Source organism: Pleurodeles waltl, chromosome 3_1 (assembly GCF_031143425.1).
Source record: "Pleurodeles waltl isolate 20211129_DDA chromosome 3_1, aPleWal1.hap1.20221129, whole genome shotgun sequence".
NCBI classification, from domain to species: domain Eukaryota; kingdom Metazoa; phylum Chordata; class Amphibia; order Caudata; family Salamandridae; genus Pleurodeles; species Pleurodeles waltl.
The window spans coordinates 612,681,818-612,701,375 of record NC_090440.1 but is presented as its reverse complement, the minus strand read 5'-3'; the positions used below and the strand labels follow the sequence as shown (position 1 = coordinate 612,701,375).

General features: G+C 47.7%; 1 protein-coding gene across 2 annotated transcripts in view; it reads right to left on the bottom strand.

Moving 5' to 3' along the window:
- Positions 1 to 3,130: 3,130 nt before the first annotated feature.
- Positions 3,131 to 19,558, bottom strand: part of LOC138284374 (malignant fibrous histiocytoma-amplified sequence 1 homolog) — a 216,948-nt gene continuing 200,520 nt past the window's right edge. For both annotated transcript variants that reach the window (XM_069223080.1, XM_069223081.1), the window contains 2 exons: positions 5,075 to 5,178; positions 3,131 to 3,305 (listed from right to left, as the gene is read on the bottom strand). In XM_069223080.1, coding sequence (XP_069079181.1) covers positions 3,291 to 3,305; positions 5,075 to 5,178 — 119 coding nt within the window. In that variant the 3' untranslated portion in view covers positions 3,131 to 3,290. The remainder of the gene's footprint in view (positions 3,306 to 5,074; positions 5,179 to 19,558) is intronic.

Below are 19,558 nucleotides of genomic sequence, written 5' to 3'. Positions count from 1 at the left end.
TCACACCGGGCACCTTTAAACACAGGGAAGGGAGACCTCGACAGAGGCCTCCTTCCACTCACCCCATATTTGCTTGTTGGGCCTTGCCTGGCCCCCACCCTGCGGACAGGGTGGAGGAGGCTGAGGCAGGCCCCCACCAAAATCGTGGGCCCCCAGAGGGGCCTGTTTATCGCGAGGAGAGGGTGCCGACTGCCCCTCTCCCCCAGAAGCACCACATGGCCACCGTTGTGTGCACAGGAGCGCCGGGGGCCCCTCATGCTCCGCTTTTAGGCAATGGGAGTGCCACATCTTCTGGAAAAAGGGACGTTTGAGAAAGTATTGGCTCAGTAAGCCTAGTATGAACCTTGGGGGTTTATATGTTTCTCCTTGCTTTCCTGATATTACATATATGTGATGATTTTCCTTTTATGGGCATGAAGTGCTGATATGTATTTTGTTATGACTTGTGATATGTTCTCTAATGTTCCTTTTATGGGTAATTACGAGGTATTCATGACAAGTGCATAGAATTCATACTGTAATTCCTGACTTCTGCCTATGTTGCAGAATCCTGAGTACTTAAGTGTTCTAATGTGACAACTGTGTATTCTTGCAGAGTATTAGTAACTTGAGTAACGTTCTGACAACTGCTAAGATAGCAGGGTATTACTAATGTGTAATGTTGGTCTAATTATGTTTTGTGCAATAAAGTATATTTTTACATAGCTCAATGTTGTGTTTACTTCGTGGTGTACATTTTGCGTCACATGTGTTGTGTGTGTTGTGCAAACGCTTTACACATTGCCTCCAGGTTAGGCCTGGCTACTCATGCCAAGCTAACAAGGGGGGTGGGCAGGGGTTATCTTCGATGTGTAACTCCCTTGCCCTGACTAGAGTGGGTGAGTTCTGCCTGGCTTAGGTACATACCCTAGCCAACCAGAAACACGATTTCTAACAATTACTATTTTAGAAATGCCGCTTTTAGAAAGTGAGCATTTCTCTGCACTTAAATCCTTCTGTGCCTTACAATCCACGTCTGACTAGATTTAGTTGACAGCTCCCTTGTGCATTCACTCAGACAACCCAAAACACAGGATGTTCAGTCACACTTGCACACATCTGCATTTTGAATGGGTCCTCCTGGGCTGGAATGGTGGAGGGCCTGACACTCAATTGTGAAAGGACAATAGCCTGCCCTCACACAAAGGACTGCCACACCCCACACTGGGACCTTGTGCACTTCTAAGCCACTCTGCCCCTACCAACTCAGACACTTCCTGGAGAAGAGAACCTGAACCAGAAATTGTATCCTGCCAAGAAGACCTACCTGGCTGCCCAAAGGACTCATCTGTCTGCTTTCTGTGAAGGACTGCTGCCTTGCTGTTGCCCTGCTGCCTTGCTGCTCTCTGGCTGTGGTGAGAAGTGCTCTCCAAGGGCTTGGATAGAGCTTGCCTCCTGTTCCCTGAAGTCTCAGGACCAAAAAGACTTCATCTCTTCAAGAAGGACTTGTTGTGCGGCGAAAATCGACACACAGCCTGCCGGAAAACCACACACAGCGGTGAAAAACTCACTGCACGCCAAACCAAAATGACGCAGTCTGACTTTGCAGCAAGAAGATCGATGCAGCGCCAGTGTAGCGACCGGAAATTCAACGCAAAGCCCACTGGATCGACGCACAGCCAAGCCTGAACAACACAGCCCAACTTAAAGAGAGGAATCGACACAGCGCCTGCTGTGCGGTAGAAATTTCCATGCAACGGCCACCGGATCAACGCAGCCCCTGTGACTTTGTCCTGTCAGCGCCGGAATTCCACGCATCGTCCCAGGGGCGTCCTAAAACCCCGCAACCCAAAGAGGATCCACGACCGAGCGGCAGAAATTGACACACAGCTGTCCCTGCATGAAAACTAAACAACGCATCCCCGTGTGCGGCCTGAGAAATCAACGCACACCTCCTTGTTTTCCACGTATCTCCTCCTCTGTGGTTCTTTGCGGAGGTTTTGAACGTGAAACAGATACTTTGTGCTTGAAAGATACATTTGTTGCTTTTAAAAGACTAAAGACACTTTATATCACTTTTACAGTGATATCTTAAGTTATACTTATTGCATCTCAATCGTTTTGACCTGCATTTTACCAGATAAATATTATATATTTTTCTAAACACTGTGTGGTGTATTTTTGTAGTGCTATACTGTGTTATTGCACGATTTTTTGCACAAATACTTTACACATTGCCTTCTAAGTTAAGCCTGACTGCTTAAATTAGCCCACCAAGATACCAGTGGGTGGGCACAGGATCATTTGGATTGTGTGTGACTGACTCTGACTAGAGTAAGGCTCCTTGCTTGGACAGGGGGTAACCTGACTGCCAACCAAAGTTGCCCTTTCTAACAGTAACCAATAATGTTACATCTTCCTAGTGATTGAAAGGCACAATACATTAAGATTTAGTTAAGATTTGATGTGCTTTAACCGCTATGAATCAATAGTAGCAAATTGATTTTACAAGTAACAAAAGGTAATAATATGGGTTTCGCTTCATAATTTTTCAAGACATGGTACATTTTAAGACAAGATCAATGCCACTTTCCGTACATTTCCATATTTATAAATTATCCATCTATTACTACTTGCTAAAATTGTTTTTTACTTTTATGTTTGTTAAATTACAAATGGATTCAAGCAGTCAACTGTATAAACCCTCATTCAGGAAAGGCCAGGAGCCTTAAAAACGTATCCGTCACTTGTATAGTATAGCAAACTGACATGACACTGCAGCGTTCCATCTTTCAAAACAAGGTTGTGTATTACTGCCTGGTCAAGCCAGCAAATACTTCCGGGTCAACGGGCTGCACAGCCATTGTAGGTTTGTAAACATTGTTGTTGAACAAGGAGAAGATTTCTGAAAACTAGGATCATTGGTTGTTAAAGACACTGAATATTGCCAGTCATATATTTTCTTTGTTGAGAGATAAAACTGAACAAACGTTTTTGAGTTCAGGTTCCGCAAGTTAGTTAATATTGTACCACCTATAGACTGTAGCATTAAGTGAAGCTGAGAATGAAATACCTCCAGCGCACGCATGGAACAAAAGAGATGCACCAATACAGAAGCATCTGTTATACAAGAATGACGATACTGGATGTTCCAGACACCAACAATGAAGAAATAGGGAACAAGAAAATTCCTGAAAAGCAAAGACATATTTTATTCCAACATCAAGAACATATTAGACCGTAGTAGTTCACTTCTATTCTTGAAGAAATGAACTCGTCTTCTTTGTACTGGCTTCAAAGATTCGTGTCCTTTATCGTGTTACTTTCTAAAACAAGAAAGACAATAAGTTAATGGCAAATCCCTTGACTATTTTTCTATTCTACATCAACCTTTATAGAAGTAAGAGGCAGAAAATAGAAAATACCTCTTTTGACTACATGGAGACTCTTCTGTTACCCCCATTCAATTGTCTATTTTTGGTTGGAAGTTAGCATTGGCCGCGTACGGCATCAAGTAACGTGACTGAAAACACACTCAGATCCCTTGGGGTAACAATATGCTTACAAAAGATGCTAGAAAGCAATATTTTGTCACTTGAGGATGCAGGGTAAGGTGCAGAGAAGACTCTAGAGTGTAATCAAATTTTGCAATGAAGAGACCTTTGTATCAATATCATGTTTGTGCCTTTATACCGTGCCAGCGGGGCAGCCTCAGAAGCCTTTGCATGGCTTGGCAAGCTAAATATAATACAAATTCCTAGTATTTTTGCCAGGTCTTCCCTACAGCTTAACATTATTGATCACCCCATAGGTGCCAGCATTACTACAAGAATTTTAAAGTAGCAAATTCTTCCTGAGCTGCAACCACTGACACATTGTCATGGGCAAAGTACAATCTCTCTGTGCCTCAAATTTTTAAATGTGTGCACAAATATGGAAAACCCTACTTGACATATACCATCTTCAGTTGTCTCCCAATAAATACTGCCCATGACCCCTCCAACTTAACCAGTACCCCAACGGGCAGTTAAATATCACATTTCTGTAAATTAATACCCCATAGCTATCCTTTTACTCCTCCAGAGGTTGCCAAGTCAGTCCATGTAATGGATAAACCTTCAGCCAGTACTTCCTTTAAAGCCCACACTACTTTGCTGAGATTTGAAGTTCCAAATTTATAAAGGGAAAAGCATGAATGTCACAAAACACCTAGAATAGTTGTCTAAAAGGCCATGGCTGGCAGACAGTCAGAGGTACCAAACGGCACACCAGGCAAAACTAATCATCCCATGCCCTATATTTCTAACAACAGCCTCACTCGCCTTGACAGGCAATGCAGACAAGCAGCTTTCACCTTTCCACCCTCCTGAAACATCTCACACTACTCACCCTACCAGTGTTTAACAAGTACAAAGGAGTACCTACTTGAATACACAATTGGGAAACAAACACTCCTCCCTCCCAGCACCACCACAATTAATTTAACATTAGGCACTCTTGCATCAGCAATGTGAATGATATGGGAAAAGTTACACACTATAGAAAGTAGGATCCTCTAGCATTCTTTCCAGTCCCTATAGACCACTCTATAGCGTATTACCGATTTTTAAGAAAATCTTACATAATAGAAATGAAGGCGTTTTTTATTTTTTAATGACACAAATATGCTTTAAAAGTATTCTTCTGAGCTACAATTTTCAATCAAAATAGTAATTTTTTTTTAGAAAACATTTATAGATAGATAACTTATCTAACTTTTCTAAAAGCTATTAAAGTTAATGTGCAGTACTATCAGATATGCTACTCTAAGTATCTGTATCAGATATTAAATTATTACTAAAGTTACACTACAAAGGACACATTTCCTTTCAGTATACAAGTGCTTAGATATGAGGCTTTTCACTTGAACACTTCATTGCTTTAAAAACGTGTTTTTGAATGTGTGAATTTGTCCTTTTTTAATATTTAACTAGACATATTAGTGATAACCAGTCTAAATTCACATATTTATCATCCACAATAGCCATGGTCTCGGCCACATTTAGTTTTTGGTCATGTGAGTTTTCCTTTTTTTAATGCTGGTAGTCTAATATACCTGTTTGTGTACGTTTACACTATGTGATCCAACGGTGGCTATCCCATAGTTCGTCACGTATACATTGGAACCGCGTTGGGGGGATTCCGGATCCCATAGTGGAACTAAAATCAAAAGAGAGGCCATTCACGAAAAGCTGGGATTGTGCTTCAATTTATTTTTATTCACTTTGAGCATATCAGAACATCACAGGAACACTGCAAACCCACTGTCATATTATAGTAACCCCAACATCACTTAAGACCCACCTTTTGCATAGATTTTATCCGACCCGTTTTAGACTAAAGTTTAAACACTGTACATGCCCTAGTTTCACTCTCTAAACTTGGCGTCAGTCCCGCCGAACTTCACTTTGTCCATGCAATAATCATTCATCACAAAATGGGCACCTGCAGAACAACCTGCACCACACATCATAAGCTAATCCAGTTGCTGCAAACATTTCTGCAGGGCAAAACCATTAAGTACTCTGCATATTTAAAGGCTATTTACATAACCAACGTCATTAGTCACTGTATAAAATTCTGTTTTTAAACGTTGTTTGTTTTTTCAAAAATGTGTTAAGATTTACTGGTCAGAACTGTCAACAACTACTCTGGCATGATTTACACACGTTCTGCAATTTTTTCATGTTTAAGGTCCAGGACTTGCTCCTGTAGAGAGCCATGGCGGCTCTACAATACTTTGTTGCTCCACGAGGTCGCGAGGGCGGGCGCTTGCCCAAGTTGTTAAATAAAGGTCAGAACTACCAGGCAGGCAGTTCCGGAGTAATGAGACAGTGTTGAGTCCCTCTGTGCCTCTGCGTGTGAATTTACAGTGGCGACGAGGCGGGATCGACACCGCGGTAAGAAAAGCAAATAATCAAATAAACCGCGCCGAATATAGTATGGAGTACGGAGCCAGTGAGGAGTGTATGCACCCGCGTGTCTGCTCACCTGTCATCCGGGAGCGTGTGCGAGGTGCGGGTTGTGTGCAGAAGGACGACGGCTGGCAGGCCCGGCATCAGCTTTCCAACTGAGCCATGGGCGTCATATCAGGAAGGTCAGACGAGGCGCAGGGGCAGCAGGACGATCATCTGCAGACGGCTGCGAGCGAGGCGGAAAGCAGCCCAACCAAGTTAATTCCAGGGCCTGGGGCAGGAGGACCCTGAAAGCAGGCTACAATAGTGCCTGCGCCATTATAAAAAACAAACAAACAAAAAAAAGACTGAACAGGACGCAAGAACGTTATGCATATGACAACAGTGTGCACACCAGATGAGAGACCACGCACAGTCTACCAGATGTCCACAGTCTCTGTATAGCAGCTGCAAGTGCTTTAATGGGCTACAAAAAAATAAAAAATAAAAATAAGAGAAGAGTCCAATAGATGGGTATCTGAATGTGTCTCAAGAGGCAAGAGGCTTCACCTTGATGAATGTGTAGCGGGTGAGGGACCAGTGAAACTCGTTCTCAAGGACAAGGGGAACCCACAACCCCACTAAAAGAAAAGAACAAGAAACAATGAGCGACGCAGAGCAACACCCCACGCCTGCTCCTGCAGGTGCACACTCATTGGTGGCTGCACTGCCCCCATTCAGCCAGCTAGCACATCCCAAAACAGCAGCACCGAGGTGGCGCCTTTGGCTGGGATGACTAGAAAACGACTTCTGCGAAATGAGGGAAAGAGATGGGGCGGTTTGCAGATCACTGATGCTGCACATGGGAGGTGACGAACTTCACAAGCTGTTCGACTCACTACCCAATATGGGGGACCCAACAGACTTCAATACTGCGGTGGCGGCACTGAACAAGCACTTTGACCTGCAACTTAACCCAGATTATGAATGATTTAAACTGCGCCAGGCCCAGCAGATGGAGACGGAGTTGGTCGACATGTTCTATGCCAGACTGCGAAAATTTGCCAGAACGTGCGTAGGTCTCAACCAGCATGAAGAAATACGGGCACAAATCATCCAAGGGTGCCGTTCAAACATGCTTCACAAGCTAATAATGCAACAACCTGGGGTATCCCTCGACGAGATCCTCATTCTTGCACGCTTGCACGCAGTTCAGGCGGATGCAATAGCGGCGGTGAGGGGACAAACCTTGTCAGCAGCACCAGCTTCAAGACAACTCGCCATAAAAAAAGAACAAGTGGATGCCATCCACACCCGCCAAGGCCCGGGGCGGCAGCCAAGTATCTCAAAACATGGAGAAGGGGCATGTGGCAGCTGCGGGTACGAACACAAGTCAATGGGTGGACGCCCCGCGAGGGGCAAAGGGTGTAACAAGTGCAGCGAGGGTAACCATTTCGCCAAAATGTGCCGGATGGGGAGAGGCAGGCCACAGGATTCCAAGGGAAAGACGGCCACAGTAAAAAACATTGAAAAAGAAGAACGCACTCCCCAAACGCAAGGGGAAACAAACATGCCAGTGTGTGATGAGGAAGAGGACGAGGACATTTTTGTCATTTCCTTCACAGGAGGGAGGCAACACAAACAGCGACTACCCCCCATGAGCACCGTCAGGATCAATAACACCCCTGCCACCGTACTCATTGACACGGACACTTTGGTCAATGTGATGGACGATACACTGTACCAATAATTGACTTTTAGGCCATTTCTGTCGCCCAGCAACACCAAAATTTAGGAGGGCGCGATCCACTTCCGCTGCAGGGTACGATAGAGGTATCTATTACCAACGTTGAACACAGCACCCAGGCCAGATTCTATGTTGTCAAAGGGTACCGTGGCACTTTGCTAGGATGTCACACTGCGGAGGACCTGGAACTAGTCTGCTTTGCACATCAAGTGTATGAGTCGCACACGGAGTCTCTTCTCAGTGAGTTTCCCCAGCTGTTCACAGGACTACGAAAGCTCAAAGACAAACAAGTCAAATTACACATGGACACAGAGGTGACACCAGTGGTGCTGAGGCACCGGAGAGTACCCTTTCATCTGAGACCGGCAGTTGAGAGAGAACTGCAGATGTTGGAAAGCCAAGGGGTCATTGAGAAAGTAGATGGTCCCACCCCCTGGGTCTCGCCACTGGTGATCGCCCCAAAGCCCAAACAACCGGGGGCCATCCACCTCTGTGTGGACATGCGCCTACCCAATCGGGCGATCAAAAGAGAGCGACACATTACACCAACAATGGACGATATCATCGCAGACCTAAATGGACCCAGTAGTTTTGAAGCTGGAATTAAATTCCGGATATCACCAGCTAGAATTGGACCCTGACAGTCGGAGCAGCACCACTTTCTCTACCCACGTGGGGCTGAGACGGTTCCAAAGGATGAGTTTTGGCACATCATCGGTGGCAGAGCTGTTCCAGAACGCCGTCAGGGAAACGCTGTCCAGCCTGGCTAGCGTGATCAACCTGAGCGATGATATTTTGATATTCTCAGAGACTCGTGAGGAACATCATCACCGTCTACGGGCCACCCTGCAGAGACTGTCTGATGCAGGCCTCAACCTTTATAAGAACAAGTGCGCATTCTACCGGTTTTCGATTCATTTCTTCGGGTTCATCTTTTAGAAGGATGGGTTGCAGGTTGACCCCAAGAAGGTGGAAGCCATTCAACAGACGCCGACCCCTCAAATCGCCACAGAAGTTAGGAGTTTCCTGGGTATGGCAATATACTGTGGCCGGTTCATTCCCCAACTGGCCACGATGAAAGAACCACTCAGACAACTCACGAAACTCAACCGCAAGTGGGAGTGGAGTTCGGAAGCAGACAAAGCCTTCCAGGAAATAAAAGGGGTGCTGCTGGACAAGGTGACCATGGCGTACTTTCACCCGGAGAAGCTGACGGAAGTGGTGGTGGACGCAAGCCCTGCGGGGCTGGGAGCGGTGCTGATGCAAGAGCAACGACACCAGGAATGGGCTCAGGTAGAGCGTGAGGCACTAGCAATTTGGTGGCCATGCAAACACTTCCATCTGTACCTCTATGGCCAGGAGCTTCAAGTTGTCACAGACCACAAGCCGCTGGTTTCACTATTCACTGGGTCCATGAGGCTCGCTTCTCCGAGAATTGAGAGGTGGGCTTTCCTACTCCAACCGTATCTCTTTAAAGTCCTATACTGCCCCAGTGCGAGCAACCCGGCGAATTACCTATCAAGGCATCCCCCTGCAACACCGGTGACCTCATCTGAGGACGATGATGAGGGGAACGTGGAGAGTTTCATCAACATGGAAACACAGGCGGCTTGCCCCGTGCCCTCACTGTGTCGGTGCTAGCAGAGACCTCGGGAAAGGACCCTGTTATCAACCGAGTGAAAGACGCTCTGCCCCGGTGCGGGTGGAAACATTTTTTAGAGGGGGTCAAGTCCCTCGATCCCGAGGAGAGGTTGGCCATGCAAGGCATGTGGAAAGTGAAACTGCAGACTCAGTCGTTTTTCTTTAGGTTCCCCCGATATTTTTTTAGTTTCAATGTATGTAGGATCTGGCACACAATGCACTTATCTAAATGTCACTAATATTGCCTTTACATTGGAACAGGATACATTACTTTACACTTGTCATCTTTGAAAAATCGAAAATCTGGGTACTCTTCCATAGTCAATAACTATTAAAATTATGCATTTTTCATTTAGCACAAAAATGTTATCTGTTGAATCCGAGCAATATTTAGGCAAGTCTACTGCATTCCACCAAGAAGTCCACATACCCTGTTTTCATCTGACTACCAGCACCACTGCTCTCAAGTTATTTATCATTATGATTCATAGGTACTGCAGTGTTATTCGGATGTAAGCATGGTACACTAGGTCTGAACGCTTGATGTGGGATTTGGACTGCCCATGTCCAGCAGCAAAAAAGCTGATGACAAAGCTAATCAGGCAGATATGATGTTCTGAATGGCCTGGATGTACTTCGGGCCTGGTATTGTAATTGTATTTAAATAGTGTTTACTTCCCCTGATGACACATCAAAGTGCTTTATGGAGAGTAGCAAGCTACGCTGGAACCCAAAAAGGATTAGTGGTGGAATAGTATAGGGAAATATGAATTAATTTGAGTGGTGGACATGCAAGTCTGTTAGAGTGTGGTGGACAAGGGCCAGAAGGGAAGCCGGCTGGCCTGCTTGCTTTGACAAGATCCATAAATTCACTTTGTGATAGTTGTTTGAAGGAATGCAATGGAAGGGTTAGCCTACTCCTGCAGGGGACTGTTGGAAATGGATTGGTGCTGGTGGTTTTCCTTTTTTTTAAATTGGAAGTCCAACGTGTCTGCTTTGGTTGTGTAACAATTTTCCAGGTTGTCAGGGAATTCTTAGGTAATGGGGTGGGTTTCTTCTGTGCATTTAGGTTTACTTAACTTCTGTGAGAATGTTATACATTTTCTATTTGCACATTTTAAATGTTGTATGAATAGTACCCTTTTTTAGCTTTTTTGATTGTTGACTTGTATATTCTGTTAAATTTGTGTAGGTGAAGTTTGTCTTACTTGCAGTTTGTTTTGAGCCAGGTGCATTTCAGCTTCATAATTTGTTGCTTTAGGGTGCTTGCTTTCTTTTGTCCTTTTTGTTGTTTTTAGTTGTATTAGGCTATCAAAAACTTAATGTGGCCAATTAAGGTTTTTGAACAGAATTTACTATGCTAGATCTGTGTTGGATATTAGTTGTTTCTAAGTATTCCAAATTGAGTTTGTTTCAGGGTTGATAGGTATATGCACCTACGGTCGTCTTAGGTGTGTTGATTTATGGTGTTTTATGTTGGAAAGCTACCAAATGATGGTCTGACTATGTGACTGGAGTCATTCTTTGAAAAGTAACTAGTTCTGAATTTGCAAACATAAGATCTAGGATGTGTCCAGCAATGTGTGTGGATTTGTGTACCATCTGGTGTAGGTTCATTATGAGTAAGCCAGTGATGATAGTTTTTTGTTGGGGCATACTGGGTTTGTCAAATCAAATGTATAGATCACCAAGAACGCACATGTTGGAGTGCACTGTCATAAGGTTTGAAACTGTGTCTAGAAAAGTGTCTGGAAATGTTGCACAGCTAGGCTGTGGTCTGTAAAGGAGAAGGAAGTTACAGGAGGAAGTTGGTGAAGGATTGCATCTGGTGATGAGGGCCTAGCAACCTTGTATGGAAACGGTGTCAGCTTTGGTGAGATTTATTGTTTGTTTGAATCTAACTACTAACTACCTCTTCTTTTGCCTATACAATCTTCTGTGACAGTTTGGTAGCCTGGAGGAATGGCTTTATGCAACTCCAGAGCCAAGTCATTTTCTAACCATGATTAAGTTATGAAGAGTAAGTCAGGTTGTGTGTCAGTGAGTAGGTTGTAGACGTGTTGCTTGTTTTTAGAGAGTGATCAAGCATTTATTAGTAGGCAGTTTAGATATTGTATTTTGATAGTGATGTGACTTTGATTTCTAGAAGAGTGAGCAGTATTCTTTAAATCTGTAGCAGGTGTGTCGTCAGTGCTGGTATTAACTATATGAGGAAAGCAATAAAATTGTTTTTCTATATTGCATTCCTCGTCAAGCAGGCTTAGAAGGTATTTTGTTGGGTCTGCATGCGTAGTGGTGGAGATGGTGGTAGAGAGTGAGTTGGTGAGCTTTGTTGTTTTTGTACAGTAGCCTTGTTGTGTAATAAACATGGAGATGTGAAGTTGTGAAGAGTGGCACGTTGTTTTTTTGTTTCTGTCTGTTCAGAGTGGAAGGTGTATTGGCTAGGGGTGGTAGTGGACAATGTGGGTCATGTTTTTAGGCTCTAAAGTGTGTAATGGATGAGAGGCAGGTGAATGAGAATTGTTGAGTTGGTGCATTTGTGGTAGGTGTTGGTGAAGATAGAACGTTTAGGAGCAAAGATCCTTTCAGATGCGTATTATTTGTGTAGTCATGAGAGTGGAAGTGGGTGTATGTTTCTAATTTGTGACCAAATGTATTATGAAATTGTGTGTGTGAGAGATTTTGATGTGCTGGTGTGTGTTATGTTTTGTTTTTTTGCGGACTAGTGAGAGGAGATACTGATGTGGTTTTCTGAGAAGTATCTGTATGTAACGTGGGGGGCGTGGCCGCGCAATCGAAAATGGCGCACGCATAATTCAGGCGCTCCGGAGAGGCCTACAATTTATCCTGTAAAATCAATGCCTAGCCCCGGGGTATCCCGCAACTGCAGAGCGGGGGAGCCGAGGAGGGCACCGGAGAACTGTGGAGCCCGATCAGGGCGCAGTTGAGTGGTTCCAGTGGAAGTCGGGGAGCCCTGGAGCGGTCTGCCCTGCCGCCCCCGTGCAGCCGGCGACTCGAGTGCGGGCGCGCGGCCTGCGGGGAGTGGGCCGGCGGCCCGGCGGCCCGGGAGGCACTGGTGGGGCCGGGAGTGGCACTGCTCAGCCGGTGACGGTGCTGGGAGTTGGAGGTCTCTCCCAGGCAGATCAGGTGGTGCGTGCCGCTTGCCGACTCGAAGGTGAGCCGGGAGCGCGCTGAAACGATGCAACACAGGGCCCGACCTGGCACGGGCCACAAACAAAACAACACATGAAGCAGGTGAAGCCGGCGGACCCCGATTCCAGGGGCGGCCGGTATCCACATCTGGCACAGGGGCAGAAAGGACGCGGGGACCGGCCCCTGGGCATGCGGGGACCTCCCGGGGCTGCACCGGGGGACTGGAGGAGGTGGCAGAAGCCCAGAATCGGCACCCCTGAGCAGGGTGAGTGCTGCGCGTTGCTCCCCTGGCCCTGGCGGACCTTTGGACACCAGTGGGGCCCACTGGACTGCACCTGGGCCCCCAAAGACCAGCGTCCTGAGGGGGGTCCTTAAACAAAGGAAGGAGGAAAAGAATCCTGGCGAGCGGCGGCGGGCCCTGGGCAGGGGCACCTGCCGGCCTCGAACGGAGGAGAGCAAAGGGGAGCCGGACTTTCGTGGGACCCCTGCCGGATTGGAACGGCCGACTGGCGGGGGGTATTTCGGACTTCCCGGGTGCGCGGGGGGTCTCCTGGAAGTAGAGGACGAGGTGGGCGACCAATAGGAGGCCCACAAGGACGCAGAATGAGGGGCACGGTCCAACCTGAGTCGAACCAAGAAGGAAGGAATCGTACGGAAGAGTGACCGAAGTAAAAGTCGGCCTATCGCCCGATCAGGGTGGTGCGCCCCCCTGAGCGCCTGATGTCCCCCAAGAACCGCCATAAAGGTAAACCCATGGACAGTATGACACCTGCTGAACGCAAGGGGGGGAGCCAGTGGACCCTCCACAACCCAGAGTACAGGACACCTTAGATAAGATCCTGGGTGCAATAAAGGACACAAAAACTACTCTACAACGCAACATCAATCAGGTTGCAGTTGAAGTTGGCCTGCTAAGGGCGGACCACCACAAGCTAGTGGATAGAGTAAAAGAAACGGAGAATACCCTGGCTGAAATTGCACCGCAACAAAAAGACCTAAAAGCCGATGTGACGTACCTAACAGATAGGGTTGTGTGCCTAGAGCAAAGAGCAGAGGACGCGGAAGGGAGAAGTCGTAGGAACAATGTGCGAGTGGTAGGACTGCCGGAGGGGCCTGAGGGGGCGAACATGATGAAGTTCCTAGAGGAGTGGTTGCGCACAACTGTCGTGCCGGAATTCCTGACCTCTTTCTACACTCTGGAACGGGCGCACCAGGTGCCCTCGAGGCCTCTTGCACCGGGCCGGCCTCCGCGTGTGGTGATCACCAGACTGCTGCACTACAGAGGCAGAGATATTCTCTTACAGAGAGCCAGAGAGGTGGGCCCCTTTAAAGTTGAACGGAGAGGTGACACTATTCCCGGACTTCACGCTGGACCTTCAGACCAAGCGAGCCTCATTCCTGGCAGTTAAGAGGGCCTTGAGGGATGAGGGAATCCAATACTCGCTCCTTTTTCCGGCAAAACTAAAGGTGTCTATGGATGGTAAGACTACATTTTTCCAGACCCCCAAGGAGGCATGGGATTGGCTGGAGGCCCGAGGGACCCAACTGGGACGATATGTAGATGAGGGGCTGGGGGGCAGTGGAGCACGCCGGGGTTCGGGAAGACGGCGAAACAGGAACCGACCCCGCTTGGCACCAACCCAGTCGCAAAAGGAAATGGGGAAAAAGGCGGCACTAGAGGCAGCTGCCTCCATGAGCAGAGAGGAGTCGCCCACGGGGACTTGGGCAGAGAGTCGGACGGCACGTTGATGTCTTCGGTGGACGGATCGAGCTGCTCGGCGCGGGCCCCGAGGGTGACCCAGCAGACAGCGGATGAACTTGGGTAGCCGAGATCACAACGCGGCCTGGTGGCGGGGGTGGAATGTGACTTTGTGGCCCCTCCGGGCATTGTCCCCCCACCAGAGTCTCGTCCATTCCGACAGTCTGGCGAGAACTAGAGTTGAATGTTTGAATGAGTTGCACGGTTGCACAATATTTTGGGCAGCCTTCTGTTTGGAGGGCGCCCTGGGGAAGGGAAGTTGGGTTTTACAATTGTTAGTTTTGATGGTGCTTCGCGGGAGGTGGGTTGTTAGGGTTAGACATACAGTCAGACACAGGAGGATTCCGGCCACTGGGGCGGGCAAAGAAGGCTATGGTGCGATTGTCTCTCTGATATGGCAGAGTATAACCTGCTAACATGGAATGTGCGGGGGATGGGAACGCCAAACAAAAGGCACAAAATTCTGTCCTACTTAAAAAGAAGGGGTATTCAAGTAGCAATGCTAAAAGAGACCCATTTAGCAAAAGGGGAATTAGAAAAGTTAATGCGTAGATGGAGGGGACAGGTGTACGCCACAGAGTACTCGCCATATACCAGGGGGGGCGCTGATATGGGTACGCGCTGGGGTTCCCTTTGAAGTAGAATCCACCAACATAGATCATGAAGGTAGATTTGTGGTATTAGAAGGAATATTACACGGTGTGCCGATCACCTTGAGTTGTATTTATGCCCCCAATCAGGACCAGATCGGCGGGGACTTTAACAGTGTGTTGGATATGGATTTGGACTGTTCTACCCCACCACTCTCTGGAGCAATGACACGTAGGGTAGCCCAAAAGCTTAGAGAATGGCTAGACGCATGGGAATTATTAGATATATGGTGTGAGCAGCACCCTGTCGAAAAAGATTATTCATACTAGTCAGGACTCCACCAAGTGCACACCAGAATTGACAGAGTGGTCTGTACAGCAACGCTAATGCAGGGGATGGTTCATTCTGAATATCTGGGACGTACGCTGTCTGACCACAATCCTCTACTACTGACCTGGAGAGTGACGGAGGATAGGCCCCCCATTCCGATGTGGCGATTGGCCCCTGGAACCCTAGAAGACCAGGCATACAGGGATGACCTTCGCCTCTTCTTGGCTGACCATATTAAAACTAATGAGGGATCCACTGACTCTAGATCTAAAGAGTGGGAGACCCTTAAAGTGACAACCAGGGGGTATTGTATGGGACAGACAACGGGGGTGAGACGGACACTAGAACGGGAACTGACCAGGCTTGAGAAGGAAATACATGAAGGGGAGCGGAGACAGGGAACAGACAAGCAGGAGAGGGAGAGGTATGCCCAAGCACAGAGAGCCCACTCTCAGGTTGAAGAACAACTTAGATGCCATAATATGCAAAAATACATGGCCTCACTACACTCCGAGGAGGGCAGATCAGGTAGAATGCTGGCATGGCTGATGAGACCAGGAGGGGAAGGAGAGCCTATCACCAAGGTGATAGCCAAAGATGGAGAGAGAAGGCATAGTCCGGGTACTATAAATGACGCTTTCAAAGAATATTATGCTCACTTATATAGGAAACCTGGGGAACTTGATGTTCCTGCCCTTGGAGCGTTTCTGCAACAACTCCCCTTGTCAACGCTGACGACTGAGGAGCGGGAGGGGCTGGGAGCCTCAGTGACAGTAGATGAGGGGCGGGATGCCATATCGCAACTAGAGCCCGGAAAGACACCAGGGACAGACGGCCTGCCTATGGATTTCTACAAGAAATACGAAACTTTATTGGCCCCCCGACTGGTGGAAGTGTACTCTGAGGCGTTGAACCGGGGTGAGCTACAGGCTACATTGAGGGAGACATTGGTGGTCCCTCTGCTCAAATCCAAAGCCGGAGAGACATCGGTTGCTAACTTTCGCCCCTTGTCAATGTTGAACAATGATTTTAAAATACTCAGCAAAATCATGGCCAACCGGTTGCTCGGCCACATGCCCATGCTGATACACGAGGATCAGAATGCGTTTGTCCCGAACCGAAGCACATCCCTTAACCTGAGGCGGCTATTTGCCATCCTACATATGCCCAGGGAAGTGAAACCTACGACGGGGGTATTACTCGCCGTGGACTTTGAAAAAGCTTTCGACTCGGTTAGGTGGGACTACCTGAGGGCAGTGATGAGACGGATGGGGTTGGGAGAGGGTTGGGTAAAATGGGTGGACTTGCTATATGCGTCCCCCCTGGCCAGGGTAAGGACAGGCAGGACAGTATCCGACACCACAGGGGCACTAGGCAGGGATGCCCCCTGTCGCCACTACTATTTGCACTGGCCATTGAGCTGTTAGCAGCCCAACTACTAAGGGATGGCAAGGGTAAAGGGATACACTGGGGACAATCAGAGCATATCGTTTCCCTTTATGCGGATGATATGCTTATCTACCTTAGGGACGGAGAGACGGGACTCCCCTGGGCTCTGGATGCATTGGAGCACTTCGGGACCTTGTCGGGACTGCGCCTCAATAGAGGCAAAACACATGTCTTTCCCATGCTGACGAGCTGCAATCGGCCCGCTTTGTGCCCCGAGGACGTAGGTTGGGCGCGAGGACCTTTAAGTACCTGGGAATACAGGTGTTCCATGAGGTGGGGGACCTTCATGACGGCAATCTTGGTAGGGCACTTCGTTCCCTACGTGCCTTAGTGAAGGTCTGGCGCTCCTTGAGGTTAACCATTATGGCCAGAGTTGCATTGTCCAAAATGATAGCTCTTCCCCGTTTACTTTATTATTTCGCGAACCTGTCGCTGCTGGTCCCTTCGGCGTGATTCCGCGAACTTAATACACTGATCAAGGAACTTATATGGGATGAAGGCCGTAGACGCACAGCACTTCCGACTCTCTGTAGGCCGACACACCTGGGGGGCCTGGGAGTCCCAGACTTTGAGTTTTATTATTTAGCATCACAATTGCAATGGATTGCTGGGTGGCTGGGAGGAAGGGGACAACTGGATAGATGCACCACTCAGGGAGAGATTGGAATGGAACGAATCATTGCACATATGATAAATATGAAAAGGACCAAGCAGGCGGACAGTCTGATGACAAGAGTAGCCGCAGCATGCTGGAAGAAAAGTACGAGAAGAGTAGGGGTAGGACAGCCATAGTCCCGGGCGCTACTGCTCTCGGTGATAAGGGAGGAAACAGATGAGAGGAGCCTGGTGGGCATGGGGCTGGGACCCTGGAAGAAAGCAGGTGTGGAGACAGCTGGGGTGCTGTTCCGGGAGGGGGTGTTGAGGTCCTTCTTGGATCTAACAGAAATGGGAGTCCCGAGGGAACAGTTTCTCCAGTACAGGAAACTAACACACACCCTTAGAGAACACTGGGGAACGATTAATGCAGAACCTCTCACCCACAGAGTACTACACTTACTATTAACGTCTGGTGGGGACTCCCACTTAATTGCTAAAATCTATAGGACCCAAAACGAGGAATCACTGGATGCATTGCAGCCTCAGAGAGAAAAGTGGGAAAGGACAGTGAGCAGGGAATTAACAGATGCGGAGTGGGGCAGGGCACTAGCATATCCCCGGACGGTATCCCAAAACACTCGGCTGAGGTATATACAGTACAATTATACCCATAGAACATACCTCACCCCACAGATTGACACAAATTTACGGGGGATCTCCAAAGACATGCCCTAGGTGCGGGGATGTAAGTGCAGACTTCGACCACATGGTGTGCAACTGCCCAGAGCTCCAGAGGGGCTGGGTTGCGGCGCTGGCCGACTTGGCGCGAGTGCTGGAGGTGGAGCTTGGCCTATCCCCAGCTACTTGCTTACTGGGTTTGAGAGCGGGTATCCCTCTAGGGAGAGTGGGGGGGAGCTTTCTAGATCTAGCACTGGTTCTCTATAGGAGACGGATTACAATGGGCTGGAAGTCCCCCAGGTGCCCATCAACGGGTGAGTGGAGACGGGATGTGTCGAAGTGGGCTCGAGCAGAACTACAAGTGTTGAGAAGCGAGGAGGCAAGGGGTATGCACCAAACTCCCATCGCCCCGGCATGGGAAGAAATACTTTTGGGATGGGACAACCTGACCAGGGAAGGGGAAGTGGTAGAGGAAGGGCCAGAGTGACCAGTGGTATGGGGCACGGGGCAGCGGGCGGGTTGGAAGGAATATAAGTGGGGAAGGGTCAGGGAGGGGGGACAGGGACCACACAGGATGGACAGCGGAGGAGACAGGAAGATAGAACCCCACGAGATAGGACATAGATAGTCTCATCCCCAAAGCACATCTATACTTGACGGAGGAGATAGAGATGATGATCAGAGGAAGGTACTGGCCCGGCCTCAGTGGAGTGAGAGGAAAAATAAATAAATAAAAAACAAAAAAAAAGAAGAACCAAAAAATAAAACCCACCCTGGCAGTAAAGATAGCCTGTTCGCGATAGCGCCATCATGTTAAAATAATAGGTAATATTAGTTAAGATTGTTATGTAGACATACAGGTAATCCGGGGTCCAGACACCCATATGACAAGAATGAATATCTAAGTCACTGAAACGAGCTAGGCACACTGCAACCTTAAAGCCACCAATCACTCCTAAGATAAAAGAAAATGTGGTGGGAGCCCTAGAGAATGCAGGAATCCATTGTACCATTAAAGATCAATAATGTGCATTTAATGGAAATCTGTTGATGTTACCAATGGTATTGCAAATGTAACACAGTGAAAAGTTAATAAAGATATATTTTTTAAAAAAAGTATCTGTATGTAACATACTGTTGGTGAGTGGAAGCTAAATGGTAAAGGGGTGGTGATGTGTTTTGGAAAAGAGTCTATGTGGTGTGTGAGAGGGGATGGACACGAGTTATGGGTGTTTTTAGTAGATTTGATAGCTGGAAGTGGTAATGTGTGTGGTGGAGTGGAGGGTAAGGATTGTTTGGTTGTTTGATTTTGGTAGAAACAGGAGGAGGGTGTTGGTGGATGATACGATGGAGGACGGGGTATAGGTTTGGTGGTGACAGAAAAGGGTCTGCTAGGAGCAAGTAGACAGTAGAGCTGGTATTTTGTATGAACAGGGCTTTGTGTGTGGATGGATTAAAGCTGTGTATAATGTGACTTTGTGTTGTGTCAGTTATGTGTTGATTTTGTTAGAGGTGTAGGACAGAGTGCTGTTTTGTGTGAGACTGAAGGTGACATTGTGTGGTAGCTGGAGTAAAAGGGGGTATTGGTGTGGTTTGGGGGGTCTGTAGTGGTTGTTGAGACATTGAAATGTGGCAAGGGTTTGTTTGTAGTAAATGAGTAGAGTGCATTTGCTGAGAGTGTGTGGATGTGGATGGGTTAAA